The sequence below is a fragment of the Chamaea fasciata genome, unplaced genomic scaffold, assembly GCF_029207755.1.
Source record: "Chamaea fasciata isolate MVZ Bird 193981 ecotype frontalis unplaced genomic scaffold, bChaFas1.0.hap1 SCAF_6, whole genome shotgun sequence".
NCBI classification, from domain to species: Eukaryota; Metazoa; Chordata; class Aves; order Passeriformes; family Sylviidae; genus Chamaea; species Chamaea fasciata.
The window spans coordinates 54,526,678-54,543,074 of NW_027094091.1; the positions used below are offsets into that span (position 1 = coordinate 54,526,678).

The window sequence follows — 16,397 nt, forward strand, 5'->3', positions numbered from 1 at the left end:
ATAAGGACAGACGGTTCACCTGATCTGCATTGTGAAACTGCTTCAGGAAGAAAAAACACAAAACAACCCAAACACTCTGACTGAATGAAATACTTGCAATCACACGTCCAGAGAGCATCCCACAATACTCGACAAAATGTGGAAGATAAAAGTTTGACATGCACCCTCTGAGGTTCTTAACATATCACAGATATCCCTGTAATTTCTGTATCACATTTGATAACCGGAATGGCTGACCACAGTGTTGATATGAAATGGCTGGAAGCCACTTAAGCACATTTAGGCTGTATTAGAAGTCTTACATATCGTATCAGCATCTTCCCTATGTATTGGGCATATTTATTTACTAACTTCACACATCCATGGAACAACCCATATGGTAATGCTTGGGTCTCCTGGACATAATTTAAAACACCTTCTCAAAAATAGGAAGTCTGTATTTCCCATATAACTGCGAAGGGCTGCTGGGACATCCAAGGACAAAGTATGCACAAAGGGATCCTTAACTTGGCTCAAGTTCTTCCCTGGACTTCTCTACTATGGGACAGGCTCCAGCCACCACCGAAGTACCCTAATGCTCAGTCAGCATATCCTAAGCCCTGGCAAGAGCTGCCAGAACTGAGGCACCTCATACATTTGAAAGACAGACCTTGTGGTCTCTGTGATGCCCAGGAATCCCTGGCTGATGTCCAGGCAGGAGCTGTGCCTGCCCAGGGAGGTTCTGAGGCACAGAACCAGGAGATGTACGTTTGTATGCAGCACAGCGCTGGGAAGCAGGATGGGAGCACTTCACCTTTTGGAGAGGAAGCCTTGTTGATGTTTTCTTGTGTTTATTTGCACAGAACGTATCATAAGTGAGTGATGATTAGAACAGGTAACTCTGGTGCGTATCAACTGATTAGGTTGCAGAAAATTTTAATTCTGTCACTACAGCCTTCTGTTTACCTCTCTGCATACGTCTAGTAGGACACATAAAAAAAAAAAAAAAAAAAAAAAAAAAAAAAAAAAAAAGCTGAATACTGTTCTGGGTTTAACTTTTTGGAGAATGGAGAGATGCAGAGCTATCCTTACTAACACTTCAAATTCAAAAACTCAACAGAAGCTACAAAGAAATAACCCAGAAATTCAGGAGCATTTATGAAGAAGCATTCTCCAAAAAGCTCATTTTAAGGCCAAACAGCTCAAAGAAAATACACTTCAAAGGATTTTGGTATCTTCAAGTTCACTTCTTGAGGGCAGACATTAATGATAGGTTTCTTGGGACTTGCAGGCACTGAGGAGTGTTTGCTTTCAAAATCACTTTTGGGATAAATGAAAAACAACTCCAGACAAAAGGGGGGGAAAAAAGAGCAGGGTAAAGCCTTAAAATGCAGCTTTTCTCATTTCTGAGAAAAACGAATAGTTGGGTTTAATTCCATCAAGAGCCTCGAATTGCTTCTAGATCAGCTAAACTCAGCTTTTAGCACTTCAAAATATTTTGTTTTCCCTGGTAACTTCAACTGCTGCAGAAGGTGAGCACAGAAACTCCAGGATCTGACACTCACTCTCTCCAAGGAGTAAAAGCCCATTTTTTAAAATAGTAGGTGAGAGATGCCCTGCAACAGCAAAGATCTCAAATATGTTCCAAACCTACATGCACAGATCTTTAATTAAAAATCACAGAAAATGCTTAGACATTGTGAACCGCAAGAGGATGTGAGCACTGCCTTTCCTATAAATTAAGCAACTCCTGCCAACTCCCAGTATTTCTGGACAGTTTCAGAACAGACTGAAAATGCTTACTTCTAGGTGAACTGCAGTCCCCAGAACCTGTATTTTATTTTAGATATCCCTGAAATGTATGATGCAAGTGATTTCAAATATGTTACTGGCTATTTAAGTAGTTAAATATTTCACTTTTCTTGTTATGATCAATTTTTAGTTTTAAGACTCTTCTGAAACTTCACTCTTAATTGTTTTTTAACAACCCATATGTTCAACCCATCAATTTTACAATCCTTCTTTTCTGTTCGAATTAAGCTGATATTGTTTACAAATTTTGCTACTCAAATTGTAACACCATGGAAAATGCCTGCATTGAACATGGCTCTGATACAGAGAAATACTGGTGGATTTTTGAAGTGAACAGAAACACATACCCACAACCCACTCTGGGGAAAAAACAACAACAACAACAACAACAAACCAAACAAACACCCTAAAATTCTTCATTGCTTTCCCAGGGTTGTATCAGCCTCTCTTCCTGTTCTTTGGTGGAGAAGCTGGGTTTAAGCCAACCAGATATTTAGTGTTACATGTAAAGCATTGCAGCATGAAATTTGGTGCTAACCCGAAAATGGGTTGCACTGAATTTGGAAGAGAAAGCATCATGCAGATCTGGTCTCCTGGCTCCTCTATGCAAAAAAGTCTGATGTCAAGCAACCATTTGCCCACCTGTTCAACTCAAAATCAGTGCTTCTGTTTCACTGATTCATCAAAAATTGTTCCCACTAATCAGGCTATGTGGGTAATGGAGCAGTAAACTCCATTACTGAAGTTTTTTTCCTTCTTTTTGAAATGTCTTGGCCCATTCAAGTTTTCTCGTCAAAAAATTCAGTTGCTGTCACAGCAGACCTCTCAAAAGTCCTCTCGACTTGTAAATTAGTGAGGTAATGGGATCCTTATGCAGTTTTGGCAGAAAGGAAATCTCAACAATTTTCAGAGAAGAAAACTGCAGGTAAAATTCAGCCTTTTGTCCATACTACAAAGCTTTGTACAAAATTTGCACATACGGAATGTCAGAGAAGGCTCACCAGATTCATTCTCTCATGCCCACCATCATTCAAAGCTAAGAGCTACTTCAGCTTCCTATCTGATGCACCAGGGGATTCTAAATTCTCATCCAAACCAGAGTGAAACTAAAGGGGCTTCAAACCAGAGACACAAAGATAATTCAAATCCTTGCACCTCACAGACTTTCAGCCTCCTGCAAGGTTTTCACCTGTTCTCCCATTTCACCATCTTACACTGCAAAGAAAGGGAGAACAATTTCCTTTTCCACCAGGATTTTTTTCCATTTTTTAGGTTTTACACTGATTAAAGCTTTTTTTTTTTTTTTTTTTTTAAATATTATATTAAAGATGCTATTACCAACAATGGCCACCACATACAAAGTGCCAGCAAAGAGTCCATTATAATACAAGAAAATAATTCACTAAAAAGGAGAGAAACTCTGTGAAATAGAAGAGATGGAACTGATTTCCACTCCTTGGGGATAGCCAATAGCTCACAAATTGCTCTGCTTCACTCCACCACCCAGAAAGTACATGCTCGCCATTAAGTTAGGAGAATGAGAAGTATTACTTCATTTTTTACTCATCTGAGATCTTGCAGAGGTCAACATCATTGAAAATATCTCTACTCCTTAGCAGTCACTCAGTTCTTGTTCATCTGCTTCTTCTAGATTTTCTTCTGCCCTTCCTAACATTTTTGTAAAAAAATCACAATTTCATTGCTAGTTTACTACTTTTATTCCAGCACTCTCCAGATTTTCCTACCCACAATTTCTTTCAGCATCTCTTGATCCATTTTCATTATATATGGGTAATAGGTTGCACACAAGAAAAGAAAATCTCAGCATCAGAAACCTTTTTACTTCTCTTCTGCAATCTAATGCAAAATCCTGAATCCATTCACCCACTTTCAAGTTTCTTACTTACAAAAAGAAATGTTTCAGGAAAAGCCATGCTATGAACTGAATACTTTACTGTCCAAATTATATAAACTCTCTCTTTTTTCTTACTTTTTCAGCCTTTCAAAGTACACGGTCCACCATAAGAGCTACCTGATACAATGACTACATCAGTACAGTAACAACCATTTAAAGTGACTGAGCAAATCCTGTTTGGAAATTCTTGCAACATCATACAAGCTCGACCACAGTGTAGGCCAAGTCTTGTTACTAGCAAAGTGGCAACTTTAGAATTGCAAAATGATGATGGAGTTGATAAAAGTAAGGGAATAAACCTAAGTAACTAACAGGAAAAAAAGTGGAAAAGCTGGGAAACCTCTGAGGGCCAGATGATCCCCTAAGATGAAGTAGAGTAAGTCACAGTAAGTCAAGAAATGCTTCAAAAAGGAAAGAAACTTTACAGAAAATAAAGTAAGAATTCAGAGGATTTTGTTGATTCTCCTCCTGACTCCAGACACACTTGTGGGTGTATGATCACATATTCAATTATTCTCAGCTTCTCTAAAAAGACAAAACTCCCCCAGCTTAATGAAACAAAGTAATTTAAACTGGCAGTCAGTTTTCCTCCAGCTGTTTGCAAAAACATCCTCCTCCACGCTTTGTTTTGTCAAAATTCCTGCAGAAGGGAAAATGATCTGATGATGTACTAAAGAAATTCGATTCAGGAGAAAAGACTGCTACCCCTGTGAATAAGGCACAAGAATTTGGAAACTGTTTCAGGCTACTTATGTGTAGATACTCCGTTGTCCACTTCATTTCAACTAAGACTAAAACAAAATTCTGCACAGAATAATGTCTTATTAACCATTATAGCTCTGTGGTGGGGTTTTATTTGCAGAAGCTCAGCCAAATCAGTAAGACAGGCGTGTACTTCAATTTTACACAAAAAAAAAAAAAAAAAAAAAAAAAAAAAAAAAAAAAAATTAAAAAATAGAAGTATTTTTGGTCTGGTGTTAAACCCCTTACCTGCTCTGCTGTCCAGTGGGCCAAAATCCAAGGAGTATTTTACAACATGATAGTTGTTCCATACATAGAGGAGGTTGTCCCGGGGATTATAATCCACAGCAGCAATGTACTGGTAGGAGTTTGGGAAGGGCACATCCACCATGCTATCCTTGCTTTGGTCAGTATTATATATGTAGTCTATTTTATTCCCTGTGGCTTCATTGTCGTCATCTTCGTACACAGACTTCACCACATATAAAATCCCACAGATCATGAAGGCATTAGAAGCTGACCTCTTGTCATAGGCAGTATCCCATGTCCCTTCAATCCTTAACGTGTAAGGGTTCAACTGGCTAATGACTATTTTGCCATTGTTTTGTTCTGTTGCATAGATTACCCAGAGCCCGTTCTCATCCACGGCCAGGTCTATGTCGGACTTTCCTCCCCAGCGGTAGGGAGAGGTGTCGTGGTAGTTGGCGTTGGCGATGATCGCCTCCCCGCTCTTTATCCTCGTCCGCAAGTCAAACTTGACGATGTTCCTGGTCCGCTCCTTGTTGAAGAACAAAGCCCCGTCGTACACCACGAACCCCGTGCCGTCCACCCGGTGCGGGAGTTTGTAGGTGGTGGTCGGCCTCCCGGCAATGAAGTCGTCCTTGGAGGAGTATTCCGTCAGCGTGTCCGTCCGGTACGGTGTCCAGGGCATGTAGTAGATCTTGTCAGAGGCCTGCAGAGGGTCCTTGCACCAGGCGCCCGACTGGTGGTCAGACTCAAATAAGTGTTCGCTCTGGTAAACTCCTTTCAGCAGTCCAGGGCAAAGAAAAACTGTCACAGGGGAAAAGAATTTAAAAGAAAAAAAAAAAGTTAATGGCAGTTCATGGGTGGTTGGCCCAAGCATCTCAACAGCTTCTAGTCCCGGAGCAGAGGACACTTGAGATGAGAGGAAACCCAAGAGCAATGCCTTGTAGCTGGAGACTATCCTTCCAGCCCACCATATCTCTGGAACAAGATCTGCTCCACCAAACTGGTTTTTCCCCCACCCTGCTTTTTCTATCAGCTGTGGCTTGTTTTCTTATTGGATTTCAAATCTCCTTTTACAGGTATACTTACTTGGACCACTCGGTTTTGTAAACTCTGAAATGAATATGTGCCCCCAAAGGATTTCTGGGTTTGTATTTCCGAATTATATTCTGCAGTGAATCTGTACCTACTAGGTGAAGGGCTAAACTCCGAGGGAATTGATCCACATATTTATTTGAACAGCCCACAGAAGAGTGGCCTAGAAATGGAAATAAGAGAAAGAAATTCCCATCCTTACAGCCCAAGTGATATTAAATATTTAAAGGATACCAATAGCAATGCAGAGGCGAATCCCTTAGCAACTCAGAAGAGCGTTTAAAGCAAAGGGAGGTGGGGGGGAACACCCATCTGGAGTATAACTAGAAATGAGACTTTCCAAGCTGCTACAGGACACATGAAACATGCAGTCCACACAATTAAAAACGAATGACATATGGATGCTGAAAGGAAAAGACAAGGAAGAAAGGAAAGAAGGAAGGAAAAGAATAAAGTTTGCTGGAGAGGAACCCAATGTCTAGATTTTAATCAGTTAAAAAATGTCCTGTTAAATATAGTAGTAATTCAAACTTAAAAACATATACCTTCTATTGTTACATGAGAGGAGCACAGAGGAGCAGTTTGACTAACTGGGATGCTTTGCTGCTCAGACTTCGGGGAGGGCTGACAGGGGCCAGGGCACGCCCAAAACCTGGGAAGAGGCTCAGCCGCTGCCTGGCTGACCTCGGCCCCACGGGAACACCACCACTGAGGGGCCAGCTGGATGGAAGGACAGATGGATGGATGGATGAGGAGGCAAGAGGAGGGATGCTGCAGAGCAAATCTGTCCCTCGCCATCCCCATCAGCACCCTCCTGGCCTGGAGGTGCTGCACACGCTTTGGGGGGCAGAATGTAGACTGGTTATTTGGAACGCTGATCTCCACGATCCGCGAGAGGCACAGTGACTGTGACGATGGGATGGGCGGCAGGGAGGCATGAAGAAGTATCCCACCACGCGCTTCTGGCAGCACGGGGTTGGCAAGATGGGATCCCACATTCACACTTCCTGCTCGGAGCATAATTGGTTATTTTTTTGTGAATGCAGAAATTGGTAATACTGTCTGGAGAGCAAGACAGGAGGAAAATCAGATTTAATAACTGGCATAAAATTATATAGATCCATTGGAGTCTAAGTAACCACGCAGAGTTGCTGAAAAAGGGGTGCCTTTTCCAGGAGGCTTTTATGCCATAATAAGACATACTTATGCACATACATAAGTATACACACCTTCCAAATTCTTTGGGGCAGGAAAATGAGTTATCTAAGCCTTTGAATAGAAATTTAATGAAAAAAAAAAAAAAAAGGTGGCACTGGTAAAAACTTTTCAGCAAATATGACTTATCTGGTGAAGTTGAGCAGCAGAGAGACTAAATAAACTTTAACAAAAAGGTAGTGAGAATTAATGACAAAGTATTTCAACTAAAACGTTAAACTGTTAAATAACTTAGCCTATACATAAGTAATATATATATAATTTGAAAGGTATTTAATTACCTTTTTGTTCCACTTCTATTGTAGAGAGAGAGGTAAAGAGAGAAAGGAGAAAAGAGAATAGATTAATGGTACTGTATTGGCCAGGTACTTTTCTTTACCTCTTTCACAAAAAAAAAGAAGATTTATTAATTTACTTTGGTATGTGAACATTTATATATATAAAAACCTTTCTTCTGATATATACACTGGATAATATGCAGACAAGCTGAACAAAATGCAGATAAATTTTAACTTTAGAAAAATCTGGCAGAAGGAAAAAAAAAAGCCCAACACTTGGGATGTAATGAGCCCCCTGGACTCTACCTTGTCAGCAGCAACCTTGGACTAGTTCCATAGAGCAAAATGAAATACCCATAAAGTGAAATATGACTGATACAGCTTTATGTATAGAATAAAAATTCCAGGGAGAAAGTTTTTATAATATACATCTTCATACATTTGCCAAAATCCTGTAAAACAGAGATCCCTACCTAAAACAGGATAATATTAACTTATGATGTGAAAAGAAAACTTAGGAGAATCAAATGAAGCATGTCCGTGGATGTTCGTGGAGTCCTTTCCTTTGTCTTGAAGAAACACACTTTAGTAAGAGTTGGAAGAAAGCAGTGGAAACATTGTAGCACTTATAAATAAAATCCCAAAGACTCACAGCATTAACGAGACAAAAATGTAAAGCACTATTATAAAAGCCTAACCCCAGAACTTGCTGGATATTTGAATTATTCACGGTGCATCATAATGCTGTTGAAGAGACTGTGTCCCTTTGGACAAAGCCCCTTTCAGGAGGAATATATAAAAGAAGTGCACATATTAATTCCTAAATACTCAGGACTAGTTTCTATATCTAACAAGCTTCCTGCAAGAAAGTTTGGGGGTCCTCATCCAGAAGCCTCCTGCAGCTGTGGCACAGGCCCTGACTTCTTCCAGCCTGGTAGGGACCCAACAGCCTCTGCACCCCCAGCCCTGCGGTTTGCTGGTTCCATGGGGCCTCTTCCCCGAAGGTGCAAGAGAAGACAGGCCCCATGAATATCAGAGGGAGAAGCAAGAACATGCCAGCAAACCAGGATAGCTTTGACGGCTGAGAGATGTCTGTCGGGAGAAGCAAGGCAGGAATGCAAAGGTGTGCACGCGTGCCTTGGTTTTGCTGCCCAGAGTTCACTCCAGCCCCCCTTCCTGACCGAGACACTTGCCAAGTGTCCTCCGGTGCTGGCATTGCAAAACTCCTTGCGTTCAAAAGTCTCGTTCATTTGTATGGGAAACTGCAGGCTTGGAGGAAAAACAATTTCAGGGTAGGGCTGCAAATGCTCTGGCTAGACATGTAGATCTACACGTCCCTGTCCAGAGAGGCATACAGCTGGAGCCAACTGCAGCTCCAGCAGAACGAGTATTTCCAAACTTCAACAGGATTTTTTACCTGGGCTTTGATTCAGGCGCCTTTCTACCTCATAACAGGTTAAGGTTAAAGGCAAATGTTTTCAACATGTGGCTGTCAGGGCTCTAGGGACCAGAGACAATGCATTTGAGTGCAATCTGGTTTTGCAAGGGAAGGAGCCAGCAAGATTAAAAAGCTCCAGACTCAGCAATCAGAGAAACCCACACACCACTTGTTCTCCCCATCCTGGGCTGTGGCTGGTCACAGTTAAGTAAGGTATTCAGAAAAGCACTAAATGTCCCTGGCAAAAGCAAGAAGGCAACATGACAGATCCCCAAATGTATGGCTTCCCACTGATTCCCCTGGCTGATGGTATACAGTACCTCTGGCAGCATAGAAGGTACTAATTTACATTTCCAAATGCGCAAAAGCTTTTGTAATGCATTCAAACAACAGTGTGATATTGTAAAGCAGGGAGAGAGAAGCTTCTAGAGGAGATAATATATTTGTGACCAGCTGATCTGAGTGACCTGAAGCGTTGATTACCCTTCCCCTGAATAGCTCATATGTGTTATTAACACTCAGTGCCATACCCAGCTCTCTTTTAATTCCAAACACGGATGTGTTTTGGTGACCTTCTGAATGGTGCTTCCATTGTACATATCGCAAATACGTATTTTCCCTCTGCTAATTTAAGACTTAATGCTTTTGAATTTCAGTAATTACTCAGCTTATATTGGGGCACCATATTCTTCAGACAGGTTCCATGAGAAGCTTGGAGGATTTGGCTCATTGAACAATATTAAAAGAAAGGGTCTAATTAGAGTCTGATTACCCCTTCAGTTACATAACATACCACTGCAAGACTGTCTTCATAAAGTACTGGTAGAATTTTTTAAATTTTGCTCAGTTACAGACAATTTTACATCTCTGTAATGCCTGTGCCAGTCTACAGAATTTGAGTACTGATGACAGCACAGGGTGGACCTTATTTTCCTACACAGATCTAGAGAAAAAAACCCCAGGCATACACAGCTCTTACTCTTACACTGAGGTCTTCCATTCCTGCTGTCACTGCATGGGAGGAGAACAAAGGTACTTCACCTTGATTCCCTACAGTGGTTGCCAGTGCCATTGACTTCAACAGTGCCCGAGGCCATAAAGAAATCAAGGACCACTTGCTACGTCTGAGGGGAGTTACTAACAAGACTTTCCACATACACTGACTTTCTCACGATTTTTCAGATGGAAGGAAAACTGAGGACAGAGTGCAATCATGAGCCACTACAGCCTGTCCCCAGACTCCTGCCACCCGTTCAGAGAAATTGCACAAAAGCATTAATTAAATGTTCTTAGTATTGCTGTGTCGAGGCTCTGAAAACACACTCTGGCACAATTAACACTTGAACAACATTAACTGCTCATTTTCTTACTGCCACATTGAATTGCACTCAACTATTTAAGGCACAAGCACACAGTGGCAGAGCCATATAGAGAGCTGTCTCCCTGGCATTGCTTCAAACCCACACAACAGCAGCATAAAATTCCTGGGGAGAAAAAAAAACAAGTGACTAGGGGAATGTTAAAAGGCAATTGCAAAAGTAGTGCAAAGATTTGTATCCTGTCCTTTGCTAGGTGTTTGTATCACTTTTTTTTTTTTTCAGGGCAGATGTTTAATAGTGGAATAAGTGACATCCACTTCCTGCTCCTGTCCTTCACAGATCTGATTGATTTAATAGACTAATTAATACACTCAGTGCTAAACACATAGTTAATGACAAAACAGAAGGACTAAAAAATCCAGATTTTTGAGGCTGACCTTAGTAGCACAAGCTGCAGCTCCTCAGCCATGCTGAGAGTGTTTTTCATGCCAGACATAGCTCCTTCATCTTTTACCCACAACCAACTTGACCACACGTGTAGGCAGGTGAAGCTGAAAAGCAATTTAGGTGTTTCTCCCTAACACACAGCCCCATCTGTGGGTCCCAGGTTGAACAGGGACATGTTTGAGAAGCTTTAAATCTACCAAGGCAGCCCAAAGCATGCCCATGTAGAGCCTGCTTACAGGCGAAGGTGCTCTTCTTTTTTGAAGGCATGGTTGAGTCCTGGAGTCACAGTAAAAAAAAAAAAACAACACAAGAGACACGTTCAAAATTCAGGGCAGCAGCAGATCTGAAATAAAAATACCTAAACCCAGGGAATGAAAATCACAGAATCACCAAATGGTTTTGATTGGAAGATCATCCAGTCCTAACCACCCAGCAATGGGTAGGGACACATTCCACTATGCCAGGTTGCTCAAAGCCTCATTAAAATATGAAAATACTTTTAAAAAATTTAATTTGCATTTAAAACCCACTCAACCCCCATATATGGTTCACCAGAAGAAAAGCTAAGAGAGCTAGCTTGGCATTTATATGACATGTTCTGGCAACCTGAAGTTCAACATGCTGCAGAAGTACCCATCTCTGCTTCTTTTTCTTCTCCCCACACATAATTAAAGTGACAAAAGAGACCACACAACCAAGTTCAGTGCTCACTCTGTACAGCACAGACACAAAACAAAGTACATGGCACCATTTCTCTCACCCACCCACACCTTCTAGGAAAGCCTGGGGCCCCATTGCAGTACAGGTGGGCAGTCACCAGACCCCAAATGCCTTGATAATGGGAACACACCCACATCCATCGCAGCAAGCTGTAGCCAGCAGAAGGCCAGATGATATTTTGCCTCTAGGCAAAGGAAACCAAACAGTAATACAATGGTCTTTGGGTTCGCTCCCTCCACTGCAATTATCCTCTCTACAGAAGACACAGTGATCAACTTTGTCCCCAGCATCCACATCAAGCGGTCCCTAAGTCACAACTAAACTCCAGTCCGGTCAATCCCAGTGAAACACTCATTTTCTGAGCTTTTAATGTGAAAAGTTTGAACTTGCAACAGGAGAAAACCTTTCAAGTCTTGGCTCAGGAGCAAACACAAAGAATGGAAGAATTAGGTTTTCTAAGACTACTTTACAAATACATACTACTATTGCTATTTTTCCATTTTTTACCGCCAAGTCTTCCTTTACTTTGATTTTTTTTTTTCCTCAACATGACGGGTTTTCTAGAACATATTTAAATGGAGAACAGACCCCATTAACATTACTGGAATTTGCAGTCCAAGAGCAACCTGACACTTGAATGTAAAGCACTCAGACTTTCATTCTCCGGCCAGAGGAATGAAGAAATTATTCTTATCAAGTATATCAGCATGAATTATCTTTCCTGTGGCTGACAATTTCTCTTATGAAAGAACATTCAACCTCGAGCCTCTCCGATGGAGTTCTCCACCAGACAAAAATCATTCTGCAAGCTAAGCTTTGCAGTTTATTTAGGTTTAAACTATTACCACTAGTGGTGGGAGTTAGTTTATAACATTATTTTAAGGTTTCAGTAAACAGAGTGCTTCCTGGCTGTATGTAACTATGTGTGCACATTAGACTCTCTCCTATAACGCTGGGAAAAAATTGTCTGGATTTATTGCACAGGACCCATGCCTGCCTTTTAAAGCAAATGAAGAGTTAATCCTTTATTTATTAAAAAGGAGCAATCATCTTCCTTGCTTAAATTCCATACCACATTTTTCATATAATATCCAAGCACCAATAAACAAAGGTGCTCTAAAAGTACTTTGCGCTACAATGGCTTCATGTAACACATTCCCAAAATTATCACCTTCTAATTAATTCTGCTGTGAACTACAGAGACTGGAAATGTCAATAATCTATGCTTTCATGAACCACAACCTAAATTAGATCCTTAAATATGGTATCTATAGATCTGCAGAAATCAAAGCTGTCGTTTCTCATAAGTGGATTTTTTGTCCTCCTTAGATTTCCATTCATCTGATAAATTTGTGAAACCTTTCAAACCATTAATTTGGGCTTCCTTAAAATGTCAGTGCTTTCAGTCTGCTTCTTAATACATAATAACTAAATTTAATAGATGTTCACTAGAATAAAACTAAGGATTACTAATGTTAAAACACCTGTCAGTGTAACTTAAAAGTCATCAGGACCCAGGAAACCACTAATATACATTAAGTCTTGTCCACTAGAGGTTTCTGTGAGATGAAAAAAGTTATGGCTTCCTACAAAATTGCCTTGTGTATTATAGATCAAACTTCAGACTATTTTGGGAGATAGCCATCATTTTGTCAAGGCATTCATATAATGGATGACAGGCATCAGAGGCCCAGGCTCTCACATGGACTCTCCCACAAAACCCAAGTAATAACAAATGCTTTTCCATGGCACTGTCCCCTTGAGGCAAATTTTCTATGAGCTTAAATGTTATTACCACATTTCCTAATTTTAGGTACCAAAACACAAAAAAAAAATTATGCCTTTAAGTATTTTGTAAAGGGAAAACCAAAAATCTCTCCTGCAGAAAGCAAATGAAACTCAGGGATTCTGAGTTTTGGGATTAAGCAGATCCCTGCTGTGTGCCTGCCCCTGCAAGAGGAGCAAACAACAAGCTGGTTCTCAACGATTTTACAAACATTTGGATTTCCCGATATTCCGTGAATAATTTCTGTTCTTTCTTTGCCTCTCTCCTCTCATTATTATTCCAGGTGGCAGTCACAGTGACTGGCTTCTCTGAAGAAGCAGACACTTAATCAGCTTCAGCAGATACTGAATGTGATTGTGCTGCACTTCTAAATGTATTATTCCAAGAGATAAATATTTTTTTCTCAAGTAAAGATAATTCACTTAAGATATAATGAGTCCTGAAATATACTGCAGTGGAAAGAAAAGAAGCAGCAGGAATCGTTATATTCAAAGTTCATCTTCAGAAGGAGTATCTGATTTTTTAATGTGTATAAATCTCTTTTGTAAATGAGATTTTATGTTTAGAGCACCATTTCAAAGATAAAGTGACCTGAAAAATGAATTCATCCCTGAATATGGGAAACAAAAAAGTTGTTTATGCTAGTCAAACTGTCAGAGCACTGGCCACCACTCACCACCCTCACAAATAGAAAAGTTGCTCTCAACTTGTTGTACACCAGAATTTTCCTTTTAAATTTGCCAATTAAAAAAGAAGCAGCAAGATGAGTGAGCATGAGAGGGGAAGAAAAAAAAAGTGTACAAGAACTGTGCAAAATTCAATTAAGGCTACAGGTCATTCAGCCAAACTTTCCCTGGCAGTTGGCCTCGTATTGTTTCCAGAACAACAGCAGATGAGTGAGCTGCCATTAAATTACAGCAGAACCAGCCACCTGGACATCATTCTCCCATTAAAAAACAAACAAACAAACAAACAAACAAACAAAACAAAAAAATGTAAAAGAAGTGAAAGCATAGCTCCAGGAAGGGAGGTAAGCACTGCAGGGCTGACCCTCTGCAGCACTTGTTCTGTGGCTGGCTCCTGCTGCCAATGAAGAGCCTGACGCTGAGCACCCAACAGCCTTCTGCAACACAGACCTACAGCGAAGGACAAACGAGATGTGGAGATCCAGTCTCCCCAACAGAGACATGAATTAAACCTCACCCAGGCTGTAAGCTCCTTTATAAAATGGGAGAGAGGCATTACTGTGCATCTGTGCATTACCTACAGCTTCAAGCCAACACAAGAAAAAAAAAAAACACAAACACAAAAAAACAGGAAAAAAAGACAGCTGAGCTTTCCCCCAGCACATTTATTTAACAGTGCCCTTCTGAAAAGGGTCTGGGGGCAAACTGAGTACCAAGATGCTGCTCTCCTCCATCAAGAAAGGCTTCTATGCACATAGAGGTGGAGCAAGAGGCGCTAGCAGCAGGGTTTGATGTTCCAGGGCTGCTAAGCATGGTTTTTGACGGCAGGAACATACATTTAATTCCCAGTGCCGCCAGCTCAGCCCAGGAGTGCTCAGAGACAGGGTATGGAGAGACAAACTGGCAGAATGCTTAAAGACCCACAATAAAACAGCTGTTTGGGAAACAAATAACCTTGTCTGGTAAAATCTAACCCCAGAAACCTCTTGTAATCAAGTGCGAGTCTAGGGCTTACTCCCTTTGTCCATTCAGCCACTGTAACTGGGTCAGGCAAATAGACCTGGATAACCACCCCACTTGTTCCTCCTTTTGAGATTTCAAATGCATAGGAATATCACATGGCCTATCTAGGCAAATGCAGCTAACTAGGCATAATTATTATTTGCATGGGGGCTTTTTAATATATTTCTTCCCTCCTTACCTGACTTTAAAATGACAGAAATCCTGAAGTCTCTTAAAGATTTATCCTCATCCAGGAAAGAGCTAAATCTGGGATGTCAAAAGCCTGACAGAGCCATCGAGGCAAACATTAGAAGTCTTGCCTTAAGCAATAGGTGGGAAAGGAAAAATGTCTTAGATGGGGGAGCACTGAATTAAAGCTCCGTGTCTTTCAGTCCAATCTCTCTCCAAAGAGGAATAAACTGTTTGTCATCCTGCCAGCTATGAGACTAGCTATAAAATAATAGATTCCACAGGCCCAAATGAGGCTAATCATGATTGCCAAGGCATGTCTGAGCTGTGAGAAGTGAGTGAAATCTGATGCTCTACAGAGAAAACATTTATTGAAAAGCTCTTTGCTCTGCAATAAGCCTTGGCAGTTCTCTCATGTCTTGGAGTATCTACCATATTTCTCATTTGATTGCAAGGCATATTGCTGACAGCAGCTGCTATGGCTGAGTTTCCTTTAATAACGCTTTGGTAGGTAAAACACCGCTTCTTTTTCACTATTGAGAGAACGGTCAGGAAGGATTTCGTATCAATTGCCTCTGTCAATAGTACTTATTCTTAAGTGTCTCCAACTGGATGCTGTAGTAAAATGCCCATCAAAATCAGAAAAGGATTTCCACAAAGACAAACAAAGTGATGCGTTTGTTTTCCCCTCTACGAATTGGCAAAACACCTACAAAGTAACTGGAGAGGTGGGATTTTAGTGCAACCACTTTGGAGAGCAAGTGAAGAGCAGGGGAAGGAGATGTTAAGACTTCAGACTGGTCCTTTGGAACAGATTTTACAATCTGGTGTAAATTTTAACAACATCTGCTATTTAAAAAGAGAAGATGAAAAAAGGAACCAAGGCATGCCTTGTAGCATTTTTAGGCTAAAGTAATTAACACAAGTGTTCTGTATGTGTGTGTGTGTGCACATATGTGCATATATGCAGGGGAGTGCCTTCCAACATTTCAGGATTTAAATAATTAACCCAAGCATGTGTCACATGCGCATACGCTCACATGTGCAATGCAAAGATACTGGCACAGCTCACACTCCGAGGCACATTCCTAAAACACTCTAGAAGAAATGATTCTGACACATCCCATCTACAGATTGCTAAAGCAAGTATTGCAGAAAACTGCTTGGGAGCCTTCAATTCATCTTCTCTTTTGCTCCAGCCCTCAGTACTCAGAGGCAACCAAACCTCAGCTGAGAGGCAGATGTTTCAGAAGAGATCATGCACTGATGAATTGTGAAAAGGCTCCCACGCCTTTCCCCCAGCTCATGCTCCAGATGTGCGGAGGGATGGGAGGGACCGTGTGCACGCCTTTGCAGTGTAAGGCATTCGGGCACGGCTGCCTCCTCGGGAGGCGCGGAGCAGAAGGTAACGCTGAATGCCAGGGTGTCCCCCCTCAACACCCCTCTGTGCTGTGCTGTGCATCCTCCTCCCCGCCGCACCCAGCACTCATTAATCCCTGCCGACCCTCACGGATTTGGGGAGCTGACCG

The 16,397-nt window shown here is 41.2% G+C and overlaps 1 protein-coding gene across 2 annotated transcripts in view; it reads right to left on the minus strand.

Annotated features, from left to right (window-relative positions):
- Positions 1-16,397, minus strand: part of ADGRL3 (adhesion G protein-coupled receptor L3) — a 480,878-nt gene that overhangs the window by 158,039 nt on the left and 306,442 nt on the right. For both annotated transcript variants that reach the window (XM_066186413.1, XM_066186414.1), the window contains one exon: positions 4,697-5,497. In XM_066186413.1, coding sequence (XP_066042510.1) covers positions 4,697-5,497 — 801 coding nt within the window. The remainder of the gene's footprint in view (positions 1-4,696; positions 5,498-16,397) is intronic.